General features: G+C 42.6%; 2 protein-coding genes across 2 annotated transcripts; one reads left to right on the top strand and one right to left on the bottom strand.

The window, feature by feature from the left end:
* Positions 1-11,372: 11,372 nt before the first annotated feature.
* On the top strand, positions 11,373-15,420 carry LOC132793062 (Krueppel-like factor 11). Its single transcript, XM_060802755.1, has 2 exons — positions 11,373-11,742; positions 13,041-15,420. Exons 1-2 carry the CDS (start codon positions 11,671-11,673, stop codon positions 14,322-14,324), a joined length of 1,356 nt encoding a protein of 451 aa, XP_060658738.1. The 5' UTR covers positions 11,373-11,670; the 3' UTR covers positions 14,325-15,420.
* Positions 15,421-16,070: 650 nt separating this feature from the next.
* On the bottom strand, positions 16,071-19,140 carry LOC132792611 (mediator of RNA polymerase II transcription subunit 15). Its single transcript, XM_060802079.1, has 5 exons — positions 18,865-19,140; positions 18,127-18,787; positions 16,898-17,624; positions 16,698-16,840; positions 16,071-16,640 (listed from the first exon to the last, which is right to left on the bottom strand). Exons 1-5 carry the CDS (start codon positions 18,915-18,917, stop codon positions 16,071-16,073), a joined length of 2,154 nt encoding a protein of 717 aa, XP_060658062.1. The 5' UTR covers positions 18,918-19,140.
* Positions 19,141-19,345: the final 205 nt, after the last annotated feature.

Genomic DNA, 19,345 nt, shown 5'->3' with positions numbered 1-19,345 from the left:
AATATGAAAATGTGCTAAATTGTTGCTGCCAGCTTCTTTTCCTCCGCCTCCCCTCGAAGATCGCATCGGAGATGATCTGTGCACGCCACACGTCCATGCACAATTCTCTCTCTCTCTGTTTCTCAGAGGGAAGCGAGGAGTCGGAGCAACTGCTGTCGGCAGATAAGTCGATCGGCGCTTTCAATTGAATTTAATCTAAGTCAGCGACTTTGTACTTGCTTCAATTGTTCATGTAATTGTTGTTGTTGCTTTTGTTGTTGTCGCTTCTGTCTCCGCTGTCTATAAATAAATGCCAATATATATTTTTTTGGTCAACGTTGCTCAATTGATTCCATGACTTTGACAATGGTCATTTAGTCAATGTTGACTCCCAATTTTGGAATTCCACGCTGCAAGTCTAGCGATGGGAGAAACCTCAACTCTAACGACAATTGAAAGGGGAATCGGAGATTTCCTGAGGAAACCAGTTAAAGTTCTTACTGGGAAATTTATCTACTACGAGGAATAGTTATACATCGTTATATCATAGCTTAAAAAACAACCAAAGCTGTTCTCATGCTTTAGCTTAATATTAAATTTAATATGCTGTTTGTGTTGCTTTGTTATTTTCTGAATTAACTGAAAAAATATTTAATTTACTATATAGTTGAAGCACTATTCTTTTTGATCATTTAAATTAACTGAAAAAAAGTTGACTTTATATCATGAATATATAAAATTTAATACTTTAGTTAAAGCACTATTCATTTTCTTTGTGTAAATTAAAAGAAATATTATTTAAGCTATTAAGCTTAATAAAACAAAAAGTGCTGACACTTGGGACTTTGTCTCTTAAAGAAGAATTATTACGATTGAACATGCAACATTACCAAGCAACGAATTAATTATAATTAAAATTTAAAAGCGCTGCTTTTGAAATATAAACTAAATGTTGACACGTTCAATTTATTTAGCACTTATTATAGTTAAACTGAGAGAAACCTTCACAATGGTTTCGTTGCCAATTCTTCAGATAGATCGAAGCTAATTGAATTAGAAGTTAAAGTTACTAAACATGTTTAATTGATAAACAAGTTCTTTCCAGTTTGAATAGAGAAACTATAATTATAAATTACAAATTAACGTACGATTAATTTCATTCTAATTCTACCAATCAAAGCAGTTTCAGATTAAAGATCGACTAATTAAATTATAAATCTAACCAGAAATTAATGTAGAATTTGAAAAAATTGCATATCAATCAATGACTATAAATAATTATTAAGTAAATATAATATTAAATTTCGCTGTTCAAGTTGAAGTCTGTAAAAATGCGAAAATTATTTAAAGTTCTTTTCACTTCAGACAGTGTTACCAGAAATATTTTACGCATAAACGAAAAACTAGTTGGATTTTAAATCAAATTTGCTTCTTTCCCTCGTTCACTTATTAATATAACTATAATTTGAAGTGGAACTAATTGAATTCCAACTCCACCCAATTAAACTTTAAGAACTTTCTTTCTCAACTGTTAATAAATACATTTTAATGTATAATTTATATCAATTATCAATATTGTTTAATAAAGTTCTAGACTATACAAATTGGTAAATTGATTTAAAGTTATTTGCACTTCAAACAGAGAAACCATTAATAAAGATTACAATTTAATGTACAACTAAATCAATTGCAAATCAAGGACTTGCTTGCCCCAATTAAACAGTAATTGCGACTACTAATTAAAGTGTAATTAATTGAATTAAAAGTCACGCTGCCATCTCAAATCAGCAGCAGTAGCGGGTATCAATATCAAAAGAAGGGAATGTGGTGGACACTCGATGAGTGCGTGGATACGACGAGTAATCACTTCAAGCCGTTGACGGCGATAACACTCGACACTCGCACTCATATTCACACGCACCCATGCACTCACACTCACACTGATACTCATACTCGTGAATACATTCGCAACGATCGTCACATGCGGTAACATTCGTCACAGACACAACTCAAATATATCGACTAAGCTCGCCCACTTGGGCGCAAACAATGTCAACAACAACAACAACAAACACACAGAAATAGCAACAACAATAGCAATAACAATAACAATTGACTAGGTGAGTTGGGAATGCGCACTTGGGTTGTTTCCATTGTTATGTTTGTGTCGAGCAACGAGCCTCCTAAGGGCGCCATAAACAGCAACTACAACAACAACAATTAGAACACAGACAGCAACAACAATAGCGACAACGACAACGAAAATAATAAATCAACACTTGCGAGGGACAGTTATCGACCCAAAACCCCAAACGAGGCCAATATCAAGCAACGCCCCGAAACTGTCAATCGCGTTCACATCTCGCTCACAGCGCACACAACATGGCGTATACGTCATGTGGTAGCTGCTATCCAAATAAACCCAAGATAAGCCAGCCAGTCAGCAGTGCGATAAACTAACCAATAACAGTCTAGATAAATACTGATGACTGATCAGTCGATTGATTCACTTACTGCCTGATTGACCTACAGCGTAAGTGATTGACTGACAGGAATTACATGAATTAGTTTAAGTCAATCAAAGTTATTCTGATGCACAACTGATGATTACTTAATTTTGACTGTCTATGATTGACTTACTATTTGTATGCTTCATTGACTTACATCCTGACAGCGTTAAAAGACTGACTAATAAGCTGTTTTGTTTAATGGATTGTTGACTGAGTCAATCACTGATATATGACTGCTTATGATTGAATTGCGACTGATGCAAACTTCCCAATTGTATGAGTTATTGACTGAGTCAATCAAACTTATTCTGATGCACAATTGAAGATTAACTTACTAAGTTTGGATTTATGATTGACTATGATTGACTTACAACTTGTATGCTTGATTGACTTACTTCCTGACAGCGTTAAAAGGCTGACTAATAAGCTATTTTGTTTAATGAATTGTTGACTGAGTCAATCACTGATATATGACTGCTTATGATTGAATTACGACTGATGCAAACTTTCCAATTGTATGAGTTATTGACTGAGTCAATCAAACTTATTCTGATGCACAATTGAAGATTAACTTACTAAGTTTGGAATTATGATTGACTATGATTGACTTACAACTTGTATGCTTAATTGACATACTACCTGACAGCGTTAAAAGACTGACTAAATAGCTGTTTTGTTTAATGAACTGAGTCAATCAAAGTCAATCTTTTTCGTTAGACCAACTGATTGACTGAATAATTGACAAACTGCCTATGATTGATGACAGATTGAGTTACTCATATGTTAACTTATGGACTGTATGTTTAAAAAACTGTCAGACTGACTCTGATTCATTGCTGATTGACTGACTGATTTTCAATTTTTGACTGACAGCTGATTGATAGACTTGCCTACGCGGCAATTTGCTAAATTCTACACATCCGTGTTGAAAATTGTTCACGCCTTATATAAGAAACCTTCTAAAACCAAATGATGCCAGCAGCAGTTGCTTGTGACTCGTTTTTGTTGTATTTATTTTGTTAGTCGCATGACTCATGCTGATTTATTTCACAACTAAATAATACATATTCCTCAAGATTAATCATCTCAACTCATCTCTAGCGAGTCGAGTGCGCACTGAGCACAAAAGTTGTTGTTTTTTTCTTTCCTACTAATAGTTTTTCTTTAATAAATCAACAAGTATCTTCAATTAATGCGAAAAGTTTCAACTTTGTTTATCGCAATGCCTTGTATATTCACTGACTTTCATTGCATTCCAATTGTTTGATTGGGTTTTTTCTTGAAAAAGGGGGAACAACTTTAAAAATAGGTAAACAAATTTAAATTTAAAATAATACAAAGAATAACTTGCATAATTAATGACACACTTCGATTCAGAAAAGCTTTGAATAAAAGAAATGCCATTTGCATTAAAATAGTTTCATTTGACACACGAATCTAAAATTAAATTCTTGGCTATTTAAACTAATAAATCATAACCTTATGAAATTCGATTGAAGATTAAGAAAAGTTACGTTCAAAGTCTATGAACTTGTTCAATAGGAAGCGAAGAGGGGAAATTGAAAAAAACCACAGACAATTTAGCAAACATATTAAACAGTCTAAGCCCTAAATGTTTAAAAATAGATTTCTATTTATATAAATGATAATGATAATTTACAGTGATAAAGAAAAAACAGACATCAGCTAACTAGAGAATGATCAGAGCTTGAAGAAAACTCGGGACACAAAACAAAAGTAAACAGCTTTGTTAGCTGTGTTATGTAAATGCGAAAAACATCGTCTAGCAGCTTTTTAGATTATAAATCAGTGAAGCAGAGACAAAAATATACACTAATAAGTCAATTGAATTTCTTCAATTAAGTAAATAGAGTAAGGTCTTGGTTTAATTTATGAAATGGACTCTGCACACTCAGAGTTTATCAATCATTAAAGGAAATAAACGGAAGGCAAATCGCGGACTAATCTTAAAAGGCAAACATTGTATTAATTTCCATAGTAAGTCAATCAGCAATCAGCAATCAATCAAGCAATCAAGCACCTGCTCGGCAATCACAGATAGAGCGACTCATTCACAAGTAGCTCAGGGACAAAAAGCGAATGTCACGCAGAGTTCACGCCCACAAGTGAAACTGCAAACTGCAAATAAACAAATTCCCCGCTCTACGAGTACGAACAAAATTGAAGGTGCCATTGACCATTGATCAATCCATTGAGAGCTGGCGTACAGTCATATCAAATGGCAAACGCAATCGCAATCGCAACCGCAATCGGAATCGCAATCGACGCGACTTCGAGTAATCGAGAGTGTGGGAAAGGGGGCGAGATAAGCAATAAGCGAGCGACGTTCACGTTCCGGCCGCGATAACCGAAGCTAGCCAAGGGGCCACGCCTCAAACCTCAATTTCAATCGTAATCAGAAAGCTGACCAAGCTGACCATGCGCCAGCCAGCTGGCTGAATCTGAGTCTGAGGCTGAGTTCCTCGTTATCGCCCATAGGGTTACACTCTCAAGTCGTTTGGCCTTTGTCGGCCCCACAGACAGACAACGGGATGGACCGTAATAAACAGACGAACGGACGGACGGACAGACAGACGGACGGACTATCCGGCGGGCGGGCGGACCACACGGACAGCAGCTGTTAAGCATTGCGCACGTCATGCAAATTTGTGAATAACGCAATAACTTGGCGTCTTCGCTCGCGTTGTACGCGCTTAATCTACACTCAGAGAAAAAGTTGGCATTTAAGTGAGGTGGAATCTATATGATAGAAATATGAAATGGTCTTAAAATATATTAGATCAAATTCTTACATTATAAAAAGATAAAAGAAAGATGAAATGGTCTTAAGATAAAAGCAACACAAATATTTCTACTCTTTTATTTCAAAATTGGAATTTACTGAGAAATTCTTTTCTTCTCTTTTTTTTTAAATATTTGTATTCCATTGAAAATCGGATAAAAATTTTAATTTCTTTCTACAGCAACAGAAACATTCTAAAATAAGAATTTAGCATAAGAATTTCTCCTTTTTTAAATAAGTATATTCTATTTAATATTAGATAAACAATTGTTAAAACCAAAATCAGAATAAATAAACTAATTAATTTCTGTTTTGTTTTGAGTTCAATTTTATTTGAATACGAATCGATTTGAATATATCTCTCTGTGTATGTACGTTCACTCTCTGTCTCCCTCTCTCTGTGTCGCTGTCGCTCTCCCTCTCACACTCTTTCTCTATTGCTCTCAGTGCTCTCTGTTTGCTGTTCACGTTGAGTTCACGTGCCAAAACGACAACACGACGACAACGACGACGACCTCGTCAAAGAGAACCGTTCGCTATCCGTCTATTGATCTATCCCCATCGTATCTGGCTAATCCCCCATCCGCCCGCTGGCACCTCTCTCTCTCCCTCTCTGGATTTATTTTTGTTTGTGCCATATATTTTATTGTTATTTGCGGCACATCAACAACAATTGCTACTACTCACGATTCCCCACGATGATGACGACGACAACGAAGCTGATGAAGATGATGATGATGATGATGAGCTAAAGACTCACGATGATAGGCAACTGCCATTGCCCCATTAAGGCATTGTGTTAATGGCGAACCGGTTCAGGGACAGTCAACTGCCTCCTCTTCCTTGCCATGGACGACAAGACAACTTTCAAGTTCAGATGGAACATTTGGCAAGGGCAGGAACTGGGCCAAGGTCAGGCGGCCAGAATAAATAAAGAGAACACATCCATCGCACCTCAGGTAGAGGGGAATAAGCTCTGCCAAGGCGATCAGAACAACAACAACGACAACGAAAAGATGTTTCAGATGCTGCTTCTGCTGGGGATTATATGACAATGCTTCGACCTCGAGTCGAGAGCAGGGAACTGGGCCTTGAGGCTATCGTAAATTTCCATTGGGAACTCCGACGAAGGTCACCACTTGGTTCTCTCCCTCGATGCGGTATGTTTACGTTCCGATTTAACCGAAACTGAAGTCAAGTTCTCATCAGAGTTCTCTCCCAAAAAGCAAAAAGCAACGCGTTAGGCGGCACGTAGGCCGGAACAAAAGCCAAACGCATCGCAGACGAGGCAAGGAGGAGATGAACTGAACCGAGAGATGAGGAGTTGAGGGGGAGGGATTAGTTTGGGCAACCGCCACCAAATTAATGTTTTGTAAGCGACAAAAAAGAAAACAACTATTACAACGCAATGGAAACTTTTCTAGTATTTAAGGTGTGGTCACCTCATAGAACAGAAATGTTTAACGATCTCCGGAGAGTTGAATACATTTAGCAGCGAATGTGTGGAGAAGAAACTGGAAGTAAAAGATAAAATATCTTATCGAGGGGAACTACAGAATACAATGCGGTTCTTCTAGATTAAGATACAAGAGACTGCAGAAAAAAGCTAAAAATCTGAAATTAGCTGAAATCTGACTGAGAAAAAGCTTTAAGATTAGTTAAAGTTCATCTAGCTTTCTTATCTAGCTAAAGTTGAACATCTTTCGCACCTTTTAAATATGACACCAGGCACATAAAGGCAAAGATTAAAGTTAAGCTAAGATCAGCATTAATCTTATCGAGAAGTTGAAATTATATAGAGAGATAGTTAGTTGTAAGATAGTACAGTTGCAGAAATATTATCGATAAGGAAGATTGCCGTCATAAACTAATTTGTTATTGAGTGACTCGCACTTTTCTTTTAGTAATTAGAGTGTAAATTATTTCAACAATATTATACAGTAGTTTCCTCTCATTTTCAACAAATTTCGAACTAAACTAAAGTGAAATACTTTCAGGAAACGTGATGTCTGCTCATATAACCTAAAGATCCAGCTAAGCAACCAAAATACAGACGTACAATAAATAAATATGATAATAGAGTAAGGAAACTGTCAGAATGGATTTATCTTATCGAAAGATGTGTGATAGATACAGATATAACCATATATATAGCACAAACAAACAATATTCTGCAGGTTAAGGAAACTCTATTTCCGATAATATAATCGCAATATGCTTAATATAATGAGAACTGGACGCTAACTAGGTTACGACTACAACAGATACTGCATGTTTATGGTAAATCTTTATCTTTCGCAAGACACAAACACACAAAGTGCTTATAGATACAGATACATGTGCTGAGGGAACTCTCAGCACGAGTATTATAAATGGATCAGACAATCTGCGAGAGAGGGGCGGAAAGGGGACGGGGCCAGGGCCAACCAAAGCTCAATCTATCTATCTGTATCTTGGCTATCGCTCGACAAATTGATTTGTAGCGCTTATTTAATTTATAATTTCGCTAAACGAAATTTCATTTGGTTTATTGGGCCTCAGGTAACGCCACCTTAAAAAACAAACAAACAACAGTCCCGTAGGGAGAGCAGTAGGGGGAAAGAGTGGGGGGGGGTTAGTTGCATTGTCACGAGTTTGACGACGATGGGCACGAGCTGTGACGTCATGGAGGCAAATTTTCAGATGCTTTTTTTATGATTTTTTCGCTGTTGGTTGGCGCGTGTGAAGCAAAAGCGAGGCAAAGACAAGTTCAGGGGTTTTACCCAAAAACCCCTCTGCAAGCCCCTCTTCACTCCCCCCGCCCACCTCGTGGATTCGCAAGTGAATGCCAAGAAAAATTGAAAATTTGCACAGCCCAACAAAATAAACATGTACGAGTATAAAAATACGAAAATGTGAAAATGAAAAGCGAAATGTGAATGACTTGAATGAAAATTGAAAATTGAAAATGGGAATGAAATAGAAAATTGGTTGCCGAGTCAAATTATAGCAATCTAGCATAGCGTAGCACAGAGCATATCTGCAGATGGGTTGTTTACCACTCTGAGCACTCGTTGGCTTCATGCTCCGGACATTGGGCGATGGGCGATCAGCTGACGTCACGCTCACCTGTGATTGACGTACGCGAGCAACGCCTCTGAGTATCGAATGGAAAAAGACAAAAACCACACTCCAACAAACACTCACACATATGCATACACTCTCACATTTGACGCAGCTTAGGGGCAAGCTCATTAATAAAGCATTTGCAAAGGCCTTGAACCCAGACTCGAAGGCCCTTCGACGTCATTGGCCGCTATCTTTGCTGCTTCTTCTTTTTGTGTGACCTTTGTGCGCGCAACAGGAGAAATGGATGGCTGTGACGTCACACGCGCACAACAGGCTCACAGGCTCAGAGCCTGGCGACGTAACATTTCATTCAGGTTACGTCAAAGCAGCGCTCTCTCTCTCTCTCTGTCTCTCCGTCGCCTACGCTCTCTCCCACGCACACACTCCCACTCTACAGAGTGTACTCGCTCTCTCTCTCTCCCAGTCTGGCAACTCTACGCGCTGCTGCTACTGCTGCTGACTGCGGCCTACGTGCACTAAGGAAGGTGCGTGCGTGGGCACGTGGACTATGTGTGGCAGTTGTTGTTGGGTGGTGGCCACAGGGTGGCTCAAGGGTAGTTCAGGCGCGTGGGCTGTGCTGTGCTTGCTGCGTAGGTGGCCGCCAAATGCATGTCAAGGCAACAAGCGTACAAAGAAAGTCCCGCACTGAACTTGAACTGCTGCGACTGCGGCTGTCGCCTGGAACCGGAATTCTTGCTAATTTTAGATGCCCCCTCGCAATGCTGATTAAATTGAAACGTATTTATGAACATAGCTCAAGGCAAATAAATACACACACACACACCAATACATGCAGGCACATACTGTACTTTAGTATGCTCATACTACGTAGTACGAAGTAACGTGTATGGGTGGGGCGCACCTCCTCTCTCTTTTGGCAATGGGGTAGGCTTGAATTGCGCGTTTCGCACTTTTCGCACCCATTGCACTATGTGCAGCGTCCCACTTACACGCCCACGCATCCGCATTACACATGTACACTTGTATGCGTGCATGTATGTGTGTGTGTGAACTGCACTTGAGTTCCGCACACAAAAATTCATACACGAATTTCAATTCCGTTTCCAATAACAAACAAAACACGCAGTCAGCAAGCAAAGCAAACGAGCGAGCGAGCAAGCAAGCAACAAACACTCACTCTCCTCTCACACACAGCCGCTTGGCACAGTCATGCACGTAAATAGAGAAACAGAGACACGCCGCCTGCTGCTGACGTCGCTTTGCCGTCCTCCCCGCTCGCCTACGACGGCCCCAACGTAGCAGGCGAGTATCAACAAATGTTCACGTGAACATCATGAGGTCAACGCGTGATACACAGTATGATAATTCACAGACGGAGGCGCACACAAGCACACAAACATTCACAAATACTCTCTCAGCAGAAAAGTCGCGCGTGTTTTGTATGGCGTGCTAGTTTCGGTTTCGCTCATCGTAGTCGTTGGCTCTCATTCACTCCTCTTGTCATTGTTGTTGTTGCGCAAGAGTAATAGTCACAGCTGTTTGACGTTGCTCTCTTGCTTCCACCTATTGGCTCTCTGACGACGATTTGCTGTGTTGTGAGTGGCACGAGCCCCTTTTTGCTTCAGAAACTGTTACGGGCTTGCGACCAGCGTTGCCAGCCACAAATTGCAAATGTTGCCATTTCATTAAACGTCTGCTAATTGCGAATATAAAATTCTAAGTGGGACTAATTAGACGACATGTCCACCCTTGTTGTGAAATTCTAATTGGAACTTGATTAGAGTCGATCTGTTTTGCATCTGGCAATGCTCTCTCACACATCTCATCTGTTGAGCGCTGCAGTGCCCCAAACAAACACACACACACACGCATACTCGGGCTTTGCCCATTAATAAAATCTGTCTGCGTCTGGGCATTATTTCGAATGTTAGCTGCCCCTTTTGCCAGACGACGATCTAATGTGAATACAAATATATGCAAATATATGCAGTTTAGCCGATTTTAATGCTCTTCCATGTGCCTGTCTGGCCATTGGCCATTCCAAGTACGAGCCTGTTTTTTTGAGACTTTGCTTGTCTCGAAGCGAAAAAAGCGCTTAATCACGAACTTCCGTAGCAACAAATGCGTCAGCTTCGAGTCTCAGCATTAGCTTCAGCTTCAGCTCCAGCTTCAATCAATGGCCAGGCCTCAAACTTAAGACTCAGCCATGGCTTCGGGGTGTGTCTATGGGTGCTTGTGTCTCTCGATCTCCCTCTCTCTGTCTATCTCACAGTTGCCTTTGCTGTGCACGCTCCATGTGCATGAACAGCAGCTATGAATAGATAGCCCCATTGGAATTTTGTATTTCCCCCTCAAGCGCACACACCACACACCCTGTGGCCGTCAAACACAGCGAGGTAAACAGCTGATGACGTCCATGCGTTCGTTACGTGGTCTGCATGCTTGCCTGTGTTCGTGTGTGTGTGTGCGTGTCTCTCTTTTATTCTGCCTCTCTCTCACGCTGTCTTCTTCTTGAGCCCTGCGTGGGCACAGACCTGACCTTTTACCGCCTAAACGGCCCCACGCTTCTAGTGAATGTCAGGCAAACGCGGGGGCGAAGAATGTACATCAAGTATAGCTGCCTGCTGCTGCCCACGTTTTCAATGCCTGACACAAGGTAGAAAAGAGATGAGAAGCAGGCACCAGGCGAACCGATTCGTGTCCTCTTGTCGAACTTCGGCAAAGCTTCGGCTTGGCTTCGATTCGCTTCGGCTCGGTTCCATTGCACTGGTTGCTTCGCCGCCACCGTCGATGACGATTTTGACTCCCCTCTTTCTCCATCTTCCCCCAGTAAGTCTGTTGTATTATCGTGGGTTGCCCACTTACAAGTGATTACGTCGGCAGCATGCGCTCCCCTCTCACACTCTCTCACGCGCAGTGTGTGTGTATGGATGCGTGTGTATGTGTGTGCGCTGCTGGCGCTGCGACTGCGACTGCGATGGTCTGGTGGAAGCTCGCTGTCTGAATGTTGTTCATTCGTCTGTTGAATTCTGAACGCTTCGGTTCGCTTACTCGGGCTCTCCAAAAGTAGCACCACAAAATAAAGCAAAAAGTGAAAAGCTCCACAATAAAATAAACTTGTGTAAATCAAAAAGTGTTAAGTGTTAACCACAAAAGCAAGTGATAAGGCCCTGAAGAGGCGCCCCCAAACAGTGAAAGAGAGATACTTAAGAGTATACTCCAGCAAAAGACAAGAAAAACAGTGCAACAAAGTGCAACAAAATATACATCAAGTATATACTACATATTATAAAAAAAATTAATCACACAATGGATATGGATACATTGTTGCTGCCATCGCCGCCTGCAACGCCCCCGCTGCGGGATAATCAAGTGGAAAACGTAAGTCCAGAGAGCAAGAGCAGCGAATGTGACTCAGAACCTCAAAGAGATTGACCTACAAAGTGTTTACGACTAAATGAGTAGTTCATTGTGTGTGTGAATGCAGTGCAAACTAATTAAAATTAAATGCGAAAAATGCAGTACTGCAGCAGCATTCCCGCATTTTTCGTGCCCCCAGACAGAGGAGACTGTGAATGCGACGCCTTCGCTTTTGACAAATCACGCAACAAAAAAAATACATGGCATGGCAAGGCAAGCCATTAAGTGTATTGCCGCTCGCTTGCACTCGCCGTGTTTCTAAAAACAAAAGTTGCCCATCTCGCTCCCACTTGTCTAAGGCAATGCGATCACGCAGTCAGCATGCTTTCACGTGAACACCGCATGCACAGCGAGTGATACAAACACACACACACATACACACGCCACCAGGGCGAACATTGGACTCCACAGCCAAGTGTGTGTGTCGTAGTTATTTGCCCGCCCGTTTGTTGTTGCTAGCGCACAGAGAGCGAGAGAGCGTATTTTAAAGAGAGCGCGTCATGTTGACGTAGTTAGTCAAGAGAGCACACTTTGTTTGAGAACACATTCTTAGTTGCGTATCTAAGTGTGTGTGTGTGTGTGTGTGTGCGTATGAAGGTGAGTTGCCAATTAGAAACGGCAAAGCGGCAAAAGCACAACAAAAAAACAAACAGTGCCAAGCCCCGAGCCGACGAGCTCATAAAAAATATGTCACATTTTTTGGGTTTTTGCTTATCTCAGCAAACAAACAAACAATTCACACACACACAATCGCACGCACTAGGGGAGAAGGCAACGTGCCAAGCCCATAAAAAATTTCAACGTTCGCTTTTACGAGTGACGGCCACCTGAAGCGTCGCTGCTTGCAGCGCTGCTCGCCAGCATAAATTGTGTTGTCTGCTTTTAGGCGGGTGCGTAAAATGTTTTCCCAAAAATTTCAATGAACTTTTACTCATTATTTATGTATAAGGCCAATAGCCGCAAACGGCTTTGGCAAGCTCAAAAAACTGGCGTAAATGCCACCCAAAAAACATTTCGACGAGCATTGAACTCACAGTTGGGTTAAGGTTAAAAGTGAACGGCCTTGTCACCAAGTCAACATTAACCCGTCGACGCCCGCACACACAATTAGCGCATATTTATCTCTCTCGGATAAGTTATTGTAGGTCAGACTCGGACAGGGAAAAGTGAATGTAAAAAGGCTGATGAACTGGGCGGGATTATTGAACCCATTGAACTCTCTTACTAACTGCCCCTTTCTCCTCTCCGGTTAATTGCAGGTCGCCAAGGACAAACAACAGGTCAACGAGAATCTGCTCAAGGCCAAACTGAAGCTGGTGGCGAATCAAAAGTGCCACAAGAATGGCGGCATCATCACACCCAACCCATCGGACACGGAGGACGATGCCACAGATGCATCGCCACCATGCAAAAAAGCGCGTCTGGAGCAGCCAGCTGCTACATTGACGCCGCCACCGGAGAAGCTGAAGGAGGAACAGGAGCAGGAGCAGGATGCGGCACAGCGTGTCAGCGTCATCATGCGCGTCAACAGCGTTGGCACCGTCAGCTCCTCCAACGAGCAGAACAGTTCCAGCTCCAGCTCCGACTCCAACTCCAGTTCCATCTCATCCACAAGCACAACGAGCGGCGCCTTCAACACACCCATTGCCGATGATTATCCCGAGGAGAATGTCTGGCGCAACCTCAAGTACAAAATGAATCGCAAGCGTGCCGCCGAGGTGGCATTGCCCGCTCCTGCACCCGCACCCGCTCCACAGATTTCCAACTCGACGCCAGCGGAACAACCAACAATGTCAGTTCCCGCTCCAGCTCCAGTTCCCACAACTCCCACAACACAACTCTACATTGCACCTGCTTCGCCTACAGCCCAGCTGTTGCTCCTCAGCACAGTTGCCGCTCAGGCACAACCCAATTCTCTGCTCTCCGCCGCCGCATCCTCTTCCTCCCCCGCTGTCGAGTGTCCCGCTTCGCCTGGCAAACGGATCACCGCAGCCCAAGCAGCAGCAACCCGCAGCAGGATCTACGAGTGCAGCTTCCCCGATTGTGGCAAGAACTACTTCAAGAGCAGCCATCTCAAGGCGCATCAACGCGTCCACACCGGGGAGCGTCCCTTCATCTGCAAGTGGGACAACTGCGACAAGCGATTCTCGCGCTCCGACGAGCTCTCGCGGCACAAGCGCACACACACCGGCGAGAAGAAGTTCCAGTGCGGCGTCTGCCAGAAGAAATTCATGCGCAGCGACCATCTGTCGAAGCACGTGAAGCGTCACAACAAAGACAAAGCGAATGGTGTCAATCGGAACGTTGCTGTTGCCAGCTCAGCATCTTCGCCCGCCTCCGTCTCCGCCTCCATTGCAGCCAATCTCTGCGAGCCAACGCTGCAGCTGCGCGCCATTGCGCCAGCGAGTCCCATGCAGAGCTGCTCCCAATCCTCCTCCTCATCATCGTCCTCATCGAGTGCAAGTCTGCAGCTCTACAGCGCGCAAGATTTGCTGCGATTGCAGCAGCAGGCGACCAGCTTCGTGGGCAGCTTTGTGCGATAGAAGACACACAGAGGGAGCGACAGAGAAAGAGAGAGAGAGAGAGAGACAACGAGAGAGAAAACTACTCTCAGCCATAGTCCCCAATCTCATTGCGACAGTATCATCAGCCCAGTCACAAAAACCACACAAAACACAAAACTAAAGAAATCCCAAAACCCATTCGGCTGGTGTAGTCCTTAAGTCGTTAAGTTAAGCAGCTAGTTATCTTGTCGTTATTGTTATCGCTATATATCTTTATCTATATATAATTTGTGCATATATCAAGCTCATATTCAATATCCCTGTCGCTGTGGGATTCATTCATCCCATTCCAACACAACAACAACAACACAGCACCTTAGTCTAGACTATAGAACTCTGATAACACCTCTAACTATATATATATATACATGCGCATCTACATCTATCCGATATACAAGTATATAGCTACAACATCTGTGATATTTAAGTTTTTTTTTCTTAACTATTTTCTATTGTACAATACTATATAAAATAATATTAGATATCGCTCGTAAATCTTTCCTAAACACAACTGTTTTGAATTAAGTCAACAAATTGTATTTATTGCATGGAAACACGCATGTGGAAAACGCCTGGAAAATATGGACAACAAACCAAGTCCAAATCTCTCAAGATACAACAACAAAAAGAAAAAAAATATGAAAATATATTTTCCATATAATAATTGAAACCAAGTCTATCAATTGGGTGGGACTATGCGAAGATATGGGGCATTAAAGACGTTCAAATAATGACAAGGAAATAATATGGAAAATGAGCTTACCGAAAATGATAAAGCTGAATGGTTAAAAGATGAATTCCTTTTCTTGAAGTGTAATATGGGGATTGTGCAAAAGATGAATTCCTTAACAAGGGATTGTGTGAGAGATTCCTTAATAACTCCAGAATTGTTAAACAAATTTGGGAATGCAGAACTCAGGAACTAATTCACTATGTTTGGAACTTTTGGGTTAATATAATTTTCCTTAAAGAACTCATGGATTGTTATTTAAAGGGATGAATCCCTTCACTTCTGATAACATTTTTGGATTAAAAGGTTTGATGTTATAGGCACACAGTGTTATACTTTGTTATACGTTTAAAAGATTAATTTCTTCAGCATTCTGGAACTCCCGGTTTTGTATGAATTTTGTTCAGTAACATTTGGGGGAAGGTCTTGGATTGATAAGATTGCGATTCGAATTCTTTTAAATTCAACTGGTAAATTGATTTTGATTTCTTCAGAAATGGGGATATGAATTCCTTTAAGTGTCTGCTACAATCAGGAACTGGTAAATTGATTTTGAATTGAATAAGTTCTTGATGCGATTTCTAGATGAATTGTTTCTGGGCTGCTACTAATCTGGAACTACAGCTTGATTGTCCTATTGTTCTTCAGGAACTGTTGAATTAATACACCATAAGAAGATCCTAGACGAATTTCTGCTACTAATCTGGAACTATTGCTTGATTGTTGTTCAGGAGCTGTTGGATTAATACACCATCAGAAGATCCTATTAATATAATAAATAAATTCCTGGATATCTCCTTATATTCGTCCAACGCTGTCGGTGTTTTTGAGCATACATAATGTGTATTTTCAGTTGAGAAACTCCATGCGGATTTCAATATATTCCAATTATATATATAAGGGATAAGCAATTTAGAGTAGATGTGTAGTCTATAATGACAGAGAGATCCTCGCCATACTCCTCTATAAGTACGTGGAGTACGGAGATTCGCGATTTAAACACCCAGCAAGGCGCTCAACTCGCAAATGGGTCGCGGCTTCGATTGAGGCGAGCACGCTTGACGCACAGCCATCTCCCAGGTGTCCAGCAGATGCGACAGCGAATAGTTCCTCGGCAGCTTGGACATGCGCGCGACCAGCGCCTGTTGCACCATTTGCAGAAAAGGCGTGGCCGAGTATTCCTGCTCGGTGAGCGAACAGTCCGGCGACTGGAAGGGATACTCTTCGGGCACGCTAACGCTCACGGGCGGCACGCTGGGCAATCGCTTGTCGTCGAGACAGCAGATCAATCGAATGGCTTTGTTGTTGTTCTGCGCTGTGGTGTCCAGCTTCACCTTGAACTTGCTGTCGAGCCGAGCGATTTCGCCTTGCAGCACATAAGGCACGTCCTGATCAAAGGGCGAGCTCTTGTCCTCGAGACGCGGTCGCTTGGCGGGCACCGGAGCACAAATATCGGTGCCAAAGAGCAGCTCGAGTGTGGGACGAAAAGTGCGATGCAGCGTGTGATTGGCCAGCGGACTCTGCAGCGTTGTGTTGATGACTTCGAGTAGCGGATTCGAAGATTTCTGTAAAAGAAGTTGAGAATTAAAGAGAAAGAAGTGGGGAAAAGTTGTTCAACTTACGCCAAACTGTTGACCGGAGTAGGAGCACAAATCCATCTTCTCCAGCGCCTTCTCGCACTTGAGCAGCGTGTCCAATTGCACGCGTTGCGTTGGATTGCACAAGATCTCGAGCAGCTTGCTCATCTTGGTCATCTTCTCGACATCTGCGAAAGAAGAGAGCTTATTAATTGAGTTCCTTAAGATGTATTTAATCTACTTACTGGCTCCATCATTGCTGATCTTGCCCAGCATACGCTTCAACGGTTCAATGTACTTGGTCAGCTGCTTGTACTTCTCGCGATATAGCGCCTCCTCTTGGGGATTGAACGGACTGTTGCCAGTCACCTGGCCGGGGGTATTGATCGATGCACTCGGCGACTGCTGGCGAATGTTGCGCTGCGAGTTCGGCATCATCATTTGCGGACTCGACTGCGGCACAAGCGCCGGACTTGGTATCATTTGAGGTGTTGGCATTTGTGGAGTTGGAGGCTGTTGCGTGGGCGTTTGGTTGCCCACCAATTGCTGTTGTTGCTGCACTTGTTGCTGTTGTTGCTGCTGCTGCTGTTGTTGTTGTTGCTGCTGCTGTTGTTGTTGCAATTGCTGCAGTTGCTGCAACTGTTGCGGATCAGCTGGCGAGGGACTTGAGCGCATAAACGGCTGCTGCTGTTGCTGCTGTCCACCGCCAACAACTCCGCCTCGATTGTTGGGAAACATTTGCGGTGTCTGCCCCATGGGTCCCATACTGGGCTTTTGCTGCATGTTCGGTGCCATGTTCACGTTCATGCCGCCCATGGGATTCACGGCGTTCAGCGGCAGCCCAGCTGGACCGCCCACCTGCTGCTGTGGACCCGCCGGACCACCCACCACGTTGTGTTGCTGCTGCTGTTGCATGTTCGAGGGCATGCCCTGCATGCCTTGCTGCAGACGCATCATGGGATTCATGCCCAGCTGTAACGAGAGTAAACAGAGAGGAATTATTATATGTACTATAAACTTGACATGGTAATGATTAGATTTAGATTCTCGATAATACAAGTTATATATAATTCATTAAAGCAATACTAGCATTACGATTTGACTACATTACGTTACATTTCAACTATAAATATTCATACTTCATAAAAATCATTAAGTTATATATCACACAAATTACATGGCAATGGTTATTTGCATCTTAAATGCTTTTCCTTAGTTGGTTTTATTAATTTTTAACCAATAATCCTTGAGTTTTTTTTTTGTAAATACTTTTCGTCTAAAACATATTGTTTTTTTTCTTGATATTAATCTGTTTAAGTAAAAAAGGATAAATTTTAATGAACTTTTTGTAATACAAAACGAGTTCACTTGACAAATGCACTTTCTAATAAAGTCGTCATTACTAGTAACTAAATGCATATACTCAAATATAATCATTACTGAACAACAATATTAATCAATCATTTATACTCACCACCATGGGCGACATTTGGCCTGGTCCAGTGGGTCCACTGTTGGGTCCCGGTCCCACCATTTGGTTGGGCACAATGCCTTGCTGTCCCTGCCCTTGAACACCTGGTCCTGGGCCCATGGCATTCATGGGTCCGCCGGGTCCGTTGCCCGCGCCCATTTGCTGCACTTGCACCATCTGCTGTGGCAACTGGCCGCGTATATTGGGCATGGGTTGCATCTGCTGTTGCTGCTGCCCGGGACGCTGCTGGTTGAGTGATTGCAGCAAATTTGAGGCGGTACCTGGGCCAACAGGGCCGCCAGCCACCATTTGATTAGGTACCTGCGGTGCACCAGACATCGGCATCAGCTGCGGATTACGATTGCCTTGGCTGGCCAACGTCTGCAGCGCATTCAACGGATCCTGCATGATGTTCTGCTGACCCATTTCAGCATTGGGCGGCGGCGGCTGCTGTTGCTGCAGCTGTTGTTGCTGCTGTTGTTGTTGTTGCTGCTGCTGTTGTTGCTGAGCTGACTTGCGCTGAGACATGTCCTTGTAGTGCATGAAGAGTTTGGCCACCAGGCCCAAATACTCATCCTTGTTGCGAGACTTGCGGAAAATGTGACTCTCCATGACGCTGGCATTCTTGTTCGGCTCACTGCCGCCTTGCGGTATCAAATCATGGCTGCCAAGGAGGAAAAACACCAAATACCACAAATCAAAACAAGCCACTTTATAAAACACTTGAATTACGCTACTCACATCTTGGAAATCACATTCTGACGAAAGTTTTGACTCTGCCACTCTTCAGTCATCTTGAAATTCGTTAGTAAAACAATAGAACTGTACTCTTAACACTTTTATCACAAATAATTTGCGGAGAATGAACGCGTCACTTTGCAATAAAAATTTTCTACTTATGCTGTGATTCGATAACCAGCTGTGTATATCGATTTCACTGAAACGATTTCTGGCAACGCCACACACAGCTGTTGCTAGGTACGGTCGGCTGGTCACATCGTCTATTGTGAACTTCCAGCAGCTGTGACAACCTGTTGAAGGCAAATACAAGAATCAATTATTTTAACGCTGTTGAGAGATATATTAATAATTTTAAAAATAACAATGTAAATTTTAGCTGCTATGCCTACCGACGTTTTACCTATTTAAGGCTTGTTTTTATTTGCACTTATGCATGCCACAGGTAGTTGCCATGCCTCGCAACTATCTGGCAACTCTATTC

Source organism: Drosophila nasuta, chromosome 2L (assembly GCF_023558535.2).
Source record: "Drosophila nasuta strain 15112-1781.00 chromosome 2L, ASM2355853v1, whole genome shotgun sequence".
Taxonomy (NCBI): domain Eukaryota; kingdom Metazoa; phylum Arthropoda; class Insecta; order Diptera; family Drosophilidae; genus Drosophila; species Drosophila nasuta.
This window is presented reverse-complemented; position numbering and strand designations above follow the sequence as displayed.